The sequence below is a fragment of the Tupaia chinensis genome, unplaced genomic scaffold (assembly GCF_000334495.1).
Source record: "Tupaia chinensis unplaced genomic scaffold, TupChi_1.0 Scaffold000549_1, whole genome shotgun sequence".
In the NCBI taxonomy this organism is placed as follows: Eukaryota; Metazoa; Chordata; class Mammalia; order Scandentia; family Tupaiidae; genus Tupaia; species Tupaia belangeri.
Genome location: NW_006160061.1, coordinates 2705229 through 2713408, shown reverse-complemented (window position 1 = coordinate 2713408; position 8180 = coordinate 2705229). Strand labels below are relative to the sequence as shown.

The 8180-nt window shown below is 40.4% G+C and overlaps 1 protein-coding gene across 5 annotated transcripts in view; it reads left to right on the top strand.

Annotated features, from left to right (window-relative positions):
• The window catches only part of RIF1 (replication timing regulatory factor 1), a 79198-nt gene that overhangs the window by 411 nt on the left and 70607 nt on the right, over positions 1-8180 (top strand). For 4 of the 5 annotated variants that reach the window (XM_027775352.1, XM_014591281.2, XM_006157633.3 and 1 more), the window contains exons 2-4: positions 117-230; positions 912-990; positions 7430-7526. In XM_027775352.1, the coding sequence (XP_027631153.1) occupies positions 127-230; positions 912-990; positions 7430-7526 (280 nt within the window). In that variant the 5' untranslated portion in view covers positions 117-126. Of the gene's footprint in view, positions 1-43; positions 231-911; positions 991-7429; positions 7527-8180 lie in introns of those variants that run through there. The other variant, XM_014591279.2, reaches the window with a different exon arrangement.

Sequence of the window (8180 nt, the reverse complement as noted above, 5' to 3'; positions counted from 1 at the left end):
GGGGCGAGGCCAGGGGGGAACGTGCGGTGTGGGGGGCCGCACTGGCCCGGCCGGGTCCCTGCGGGGAGCATTTCCATCGGTCACTGGGTTTTCTCCTCTTCCGGTCCGGGCCGCAGGGAGGCCGACATGACGGCCCCAGGTCACAGCCTCCTCGCGCCGCTGTTGGAGACTTTGGAAGACCCCTCGGCCTCCCATGGAGAGCAGACCGACGCTTACCTGGCTCTGACCAGGTGAGGCTTGCTAGGAGGGTGGGGGAGGCGTCTGCTGGGTCTCGGGGAGAAAGGTGGTTGGGTGCGGCGCGCCAAGGGAGAGTGAATTCTGGAAGCCTGGTGGACGTGAGGACGCTGGGGTCGCGGACCATTTAGGGGGCGGGAGGGGTGCCGACTGAATGACGTTGGCGGGTGCTGCTGCAGCGCTCGAGCTGTTTGGGATCAGGGAGCTGAACTGTCTTGCAAGCGAGGGATTAACAAAAGTTTTGATAAGTGGTTGAAGTGGTTTTCAGTGTAAACTCCCGATGTACTGCGAAAATGTGGCAACCCATACATGATTTTTTAAGAGAACAATAACTTGGTTTTCATTTTAATGGCCAGAGGGATTCACCAAACCTTTCTAGTGTTTTATGAAGGTTTATGGAATGCTATAGTCATTTTGTATCCAGGAATGGTGATCTCTTTTCTGTCTTCATATAGTGAAACTGTCAAAACTTGAGTATGTTGGATGAAAAAACGTTATCCTTGGGGTTTTGGGCTCTTATTTTGATAAATAACATTATATATTTTACATATCTTTAAATATCTAATAGACCGAGTAAACTCATTCATAAGAGTTTGAAAGTAATCTTTAAACAGATCATACGATACTTTTTTTGTTTCTGTCATGCATTGATTTCTGTCCTTTCTGCCTTTTTTAAGTCGAATGACTGGAGAAGAAGGAAAAGAAGTCGTTCTAGAAGTTGAGAAAAAACTTCCTAGTCTGTACGAAGCTTTAAAGGTATGTTTCTGTTTATTAAATAGTATTTTACATTGGGTGGTTTCAAAAAGTTTTACCAGCTAACTTATAAAAACTGATTAATGGGCCTAGCTACAGTGGCACAGATAGAGCTCTTGCATTATGCTGTGGCCAAATGGGAGGCTTGCTTGGGATATCACCCAAATGTACATACCTCAGTGATATTGGGAGGCTCGGGTAAGGATTCAGAATGTCTTGTCTTTTTCATGAAAGAAAAACAAAAACTTTGAATAACAATATTGATTGGATTGTTATAGTACTATCTGATTACTTATAATGTGTTAGGGACTCCCTTAATTAGTTTATGTGCTTTCTCTCACCTAATTTTCCTAGCTCCATGAGGTTCTCTTTAATCCATACTTTGCAGATGAAGAAATTAGTTTAATTTGCCCAAAGTTGCCCGAGGTCATTTGAATCCAGAGTCTGTGCTCTTGAAAGCAGTGATCAGAGATTATTTCATCTGTTTTCTTTCCTTTTGGGAATGTACTCCTAAGTGAGTGATTCTAAAATTATAATAGTCCTAGGTTTACTCTAGGGATAGTTAGTCCTCAGCTTTCTTTTTATCTTTACCCACTGTCAGGTTTTGCCACCCATGCCTGATTGGAAACCGTTATTATGGTTATCTTTTCTTATTTGTTTTTAGGAAGGTGGTGTAGTTTAATGTCAAACTAAGGCCCTCTTCTCTTGTCCTCACCTCTCAGTGGCAGTGTGAGCCACCTTTCTTTTTAGATTTGCCAGAGGGCACCTGTACTTCCAAAAGTACCTCCCTTGGGGGATAGTCATACCATAATCCTTTCTCCATTTCCCTCTCATTTCAGGATTTTGGGCACTTGGACCTGATATATTTTTCAAGCCTCTGTGTTTGTGACTCGAACTGTGCAGCTGGCCATGTAGAATCCCCCCATTTTAACGCTCATGCCTTCGGCTGGCTCCATTGTGACCTTTTTTTTAACATCTTTTAAATTTCCTTGTTTCTAGAATAAAAAGGTCAGATATTTTTCTTATTTTTATGACCTTATTTTTGTATTTTTAGGACATGTATTCTGTCAGAACACTGATTAAAACATACATTTTAGCAATTTTTCTGACTGTTAACCATTTGTGGTACTAGGTATTGCTATTACAATAATCATCATTTTTCATTTATGTAAGCTAAAACTAGGGACCAGCAGTTGGCATAATGGTTATGTTGCTGGACTCCCATGTAGTCGACTGCAGTTCGAATCCCGGACCCGGTGGCTTAAATTCATGCTGGGCACACCGGGCACTTATGCGTGTGTGCCCAAGATCTTAAGGGGAGGAGGGGTTGGTGGGGCCATCCCCTCCCCCCCCAGGGGGGTTTGATTGCTGATTATCTGTCTGTCTGACTTTCTGGCAAGTACACATGCCCTACAGCAAAAAACTTAAAAAACAAAAAACAACTATATCACATGGTCATTACTTTTCCTTTTTTTTTTAAAAAATATTTTGTCAGAGCGGTTTCACTTGCTTAGAAAGACAGGAGTGAGAAAGCATTCCCAATGGGGCATGATCACACCAGAATTTCTTTTCTATCCTTCCCTCCTGTAGAGATTTTGGGGGCTAGGTGTGTCTTTTGAGTTACTCATCCAGGACACAACTGCCGTGTGTGTGTGTGTGTGTGTGTGTGTGTGTGTGTGCCGGCTGCCATTAATAGTGATGTATTAGTGGGACCAGCAGTTGGCGTAATGGCTACGGCGTTGGACTGCCACATAGTTGACTGTGGTTCACATCCTGGACCTGGTGGCTTAAAACTCATGCCGGGCGCATGTGCGTGCGTGCCCAAGATCCCGAGAGGAGAATGGAGGAGAAGGGATTGCGGCGTGGCCAACCCCCCTGGGGGGTGATTTCTCGCTTTCTGTCTTTGTCTCTCTCTGTCCGTCTGGCGAGCGCATGCGCCCTATAGCGAAAACCTCTCAAAAAAAAAAATAGTGATGTAATAGTAACGTAATAGTATTAATGATATGATTATTTTTATTTTCATTGTTAAAGTATTCTGGCATCACAGTATATTTGTGATGACCTGTACCTTTTTTTTTTTTAATAAAGTTTATGTTACTTTATAGTAGAATAAGAGATAGACAGGCACCTCACAATAGAGTCTTAAGGCCACTACCCACTTCCAGTCTCAGCTGACTGTTATCATGGGTATGTGCAACATACCTTACATATTCAGGGAGGCCCTAGGATGTGAATTCAGGATCTTTCCCATGTGGGTCCAGTTGCATCATCACGATGCCCGATGCCGTCACCTGGCTCCATATGCATCTTTATATACTTAGTATTGGAGCCGCGTGGGATCAGGAACTCAGAGCATGCATTTTAAATCAAGTTTAACTTAGTAAATGTGATTTGTAACAATTCCTGATAAACTATTATTTGGAAGCCCTGGAAAGTCTGATGGGACAGTCAACAGCTTTCCATGCAAATTAAGCAATGAAATGCTAATTGAATTTCTTCAGCATAGGAATCACATTAGGTAAAATAGAAAATGTTTTTGTGTTGCTGCTTATTAGAATTCTGTTGAAGATGACATACCACTATTAAGGAACACTTTAGGTAAATATTTTAATAAAAGTTGACCACAGGTACATGCTTGCTGTTATCCAGGAGTTACAGTAGTTCTCAAAATCTAGTACCTAGTGATTGTTTAAACTATTTGATCGTTGGGAAAGTCATGACATATATTTCTGTTTTTCTATGCAAAAATGCATCACAACTTTTACCAATGACCCAATAGTTGCTGTGACATCTCTTATACCCTAGGGTTTTTTGTTTTTTTGCTTTGTTTTGTTTTGTTTTTGGTTGTTTGGTTAATTATAAAAGGGATGCTACAAGGAAATGTCTTTATATATTTGACCACTAACATTTGCTGTTCTTGCTCAAGCATAATAATTAGTTGAGGATTTCTTGGATCTCTGATTCAGAGAGAGATTGAGGGCTTTGAGGCTAAATTATAGTAGGAAGTGGCAGGAAGAAAGAGGGGTGTGTGAGATTACAAGTAACTAGGGATATATTGAGACTCTGTTTGGCAGATTTGGGCTTTTATAGTATTTACACATGTAAGTAGAGTTGAGCTTTGAATTCTAGGTTGACATAGATTAAAAATTTTCTTATATATAAAGTAAGGAATTTTTCTATAGTTACAGATGTCCTTTTTGTTGTCAAACAGAAGGTACCAAATATGGTACAATAAATCATCATGAAAAACAGATGTGTGAATGTTTCAACTAATCTGTTTGGCTTCTGTGAAAAAAAAATATATAGGTGGAAACAGGTGCAAGGCAGAGGCAGAGTAATGTGCCATAAGGCTGAAGCAGCTGATGGGAGCATTGTAGAATGGGCACCTACACGTGCTGGTGTTATGAAAATTGCATTAATGAGATAGAATACTGCTCTTGGATTATGATTCTTTGAGGGATAGGATAGTGGCAGGAACTATGAGTGTAATTCATAATTTGGAAAGACTAAAAACTACTCTCGTGTAAATGAGCTTTAAGATGTTAAATCTGTACACTGATAACTAGCCTCAGGCCCAATATTCTTATTTCATGTGTAAGATCTGAGCAAATAAGATTAAGTAAAATGAATTAATTGTATATATTAGGTCATCAGGAAAATCATGATGTATTTTTCTGTTTTTCTATACAAAAACATGCCATGACTTTTCTGATGACCCAATATAATTGACCTTCTTGTGGTACTTTTAGTTTATAGAAAGTATACTCTAAAGTGAATTATCAGAAGATCTGAACCTTCTACTGATTGAACAGTTGGGCATAAAATCGACTTCTTATAGTATATGATCTTCATTCTGCATCCCAGTCTAGCAATTGAGCGATGTGAAGAGAAGTACAGACTGAACCGCAATGCTTCATTAGGTTTTTTGCTCCAGGAGAGACAGACAGAAAGTGAGATATACTCCCCAGGGGGAATGGCTATGCTGCAATCCCTTCCCCTCCATTCTCTTCTCCGGATTTTGGGTGCACACACACCTGGCGTGTTTCAAGCCTTTGGGTCTGGGACTTGAACTGTGGTCAGCCATGTGGGAGTCCAGCAACGTAACCATTATCCTTTCCGCTGGTCCCAGCTTCATTAGGTTTTAACTGGCCGTGTCTCAGAAATTTCTTAATAGATGATAAAACAAAGTCCGACTTCCCCTGTGAGTGGGGACTGAAGTTCACATTGTTGGGGAAGAACATTAGTGCTACCTCTGCTACTAATGAGGTGTTTGGAGGAGTCGTCAGCCATATGAAAAGGGGTATATGTGAATTTTGTTTAAATTATATATTTTTTAAAAATTACTTTTATTTTGATGGGAGAAAGAAAATGAGAAAGCAAGCTGTCAGGTCCCAGATTTGAACCGTGGTTGGCTATGTGGGATTCCAGTACCTAAACCACACCACCTGCCAGCCCCTAAATTCTGTGATTTTTAAAAATAATTATTTAATTAAATTAATTTATTATTTTTTTTTAATTGGCCAGAAAGGGACAGAGAGAGAGAGTGTGAGAAAACAAACTACCAGGTCTGGGACTTGGGCCATGGTCGGGCATGTGGGAGTCCAGCACCCTAACCACCACGCCACCTGGTAGCCTAGCTCTTCTGTATATCGAAATGAAAGTCATCTGTCTTGACAATGCTTAAATGACCTAGACTGTCTTAGAGTGATATTTGTAAGTACTCAGAATTCCTAAGATACCATCCATGGGGAGCAAGTTTCCTGACATGTAGTTAGTTTTCTTGTTTAAAAGGTTTTTTTTTGTTGGGTTGTTTTTTGGTTTTTTTTTTTTTGAGATTTTTTTTTTGCTATAAGGCATGTATTCTTGCCAGAGACAAAAAGACAGAAAGTAAGAGATTACCCCCTTGGGGGATGGCCATGCCACAGTCTCTTCTACATTATCCTCCCTGGATCTTGGGCATGCATGCACATACACCTGGAGGGAGTTTCAAGCCACCAGTTCTGGGACTCGAACTGGTCAGTAATATGGGAGTCCAGTGACATAACTGCAATTCCATCTACTGGCCCCTACACAAGCTTTTTTTTTTTTTTTAATTCATTGGAAAGGTAATAACATGTCCAATTTGTTATATAAAATGACATTCTGTGTATAAATTGTCCCTAAAAAAATCCTGTTTAGATAAAAAAAATCTGTAGGTGAGAAACATTTCTAAATGTTTTTTTTTTTTTTGGAGAGGTTTTTGCTATAGGGCGCGTGTGCTCGCCAGCCAGACAGAGACATAGAGACAGAAAGTGAGAAATCACCCCCCAGGGGGGATGGTCACGCCACAATCCCTTCTCCATTCTCCTCTTGGGATCTTGGGCATGCACGCACATGCGCCCGGCATGAGTTTTAAGTCACCAGGTCCAGGACGTGAACTGCGGTTGACAACGTGGGCGTCCAGCGACATAGCCATTACACTAACGGCTGGTTCCCTATTTCTAAATATTTTAATATATTCTGTTATAAGAGTTTATTCCCAGTATTGCGTTTATTCCTGGTATTGCGATACACTCTGAATTCTTTACATTATGACAAAAAAGTCAACTTTATTTTGAATGGCTGAACCTGAGGCAACTTTAGTTTCTCTTGCTCTGCTTTTTTCTTATGGTTAAAGTAGCTGTGGCTTAAGTTCAATAAAAAGAATCCCATATGCAAAAGCAAATTCTTCCTTTAAGATTGAGATGAACAGAGCTCCTAGCACATACTAGCACATCCCTTCCCTCTCCCAGTCTTAGAATAGGTATCACTCCACTTTGGAGAAGTTTTTTTTGTTTTTTTTTTGTTTTGTTTTGTTTTTTGGTTTTTTTTTTTTGCTATAGGGCGCATGTATTCACCAGACAGACAGAGAGAGACATTGAGACAGAAAACGAGAAATCACCCCCCAGGGGGGATGGTCATGCCTCTCCATTCTCCTCTCGGGATCTTGGGCACGCACGCACACGCACACGCACCCAGCGTGAGTTTTAAGCCACCGGGTCTGGGACGCGAACCGCGGTCGACTACGTGGGAGTCCAGCGACATAGCCATTACGCTAACTGCTGGTTTCCTCCACTTTGAAATTAGGGTGTCAACTTTTGTGTTTGCATATATTGTTTACTCTTCCTATTTATTTTCCTATCTAGTGTTTATAGTAGTGTATCTTTAGCATTGCTTTTTGGTGTGTAGAAATGTCTTTATCTTTTATAAAAAACATTCTCATTCAGTTGGTCTCTCAAGTTACCTCTTTCATTTTTTGGTCAGGATGTATATATAGCTTCATAATCTTATTTTTTTAAACCTACGTACAAAGATTTATTAATTGGATTCAATTATTATAAATTGGCTTGCTTTATAATTTTGCTTTCTAAAAAGTGATTTACAATTGTACTTGTCTGTAATAAATGTGATTTTGTTTTTGTAGACTCATATTTCCAGTCAAAACTTGGAGCTCAGTAGTGCTGCTCTACAGGCTTTGGGATTTTGCTTATATAATCCCAAAATTGCCTCTGGGTTATCAGGTAAGTTTATTATAACTTAAAAACTTTAGAGTTTGTAACTATTAATAGTCTCCTGTTAATATTTAGAAATAATGTAAATATCATGAGAGCTATGTCTACGACCTACACTTTTTTTGGGGGGGGGGAGGTTTTCGCTATAGGGCACGTGCGCTCGCCAGACAGACAGAGACAGAGAAATCATCCCCCGGGGGGATGGTCACGCCGCAATCCCTTCTCCTTCATCCTCCTCTTGGGATCTTGGACCCACGCCCCCCGGCGTGAGTTTTAAGCCACCGGATCCGGGACGCAAACTGCGGTCGACTACGTGGGAGTCCAGCGACATAGCCATTATGCTAACTGCTGGTTCCCAACCTAGACATATTTCTAACTTTGATACTGTAGTATTTTGTCTAAAGAAGGCTGTTTAAATATGATTGCTATAAAAATGGAACTTTTTAGTAAAAATCTGCTTTGGGAGTTCATGGTAATTTAGATTGTAATTTATTTTATTCATATATATGCACTTTAGGAGCATGCAGAATTGGAAAGTTTTTAAATGTGGGATAATTTTGAACTGAAAATGATAAAGAAAGTGTAGAACTTACTGCTTTCCAATCCTAGGTAGTTGCTGCATAGTTCATGGTTTGTCATTGTAAAGGGAACCTGGAAAGTGCT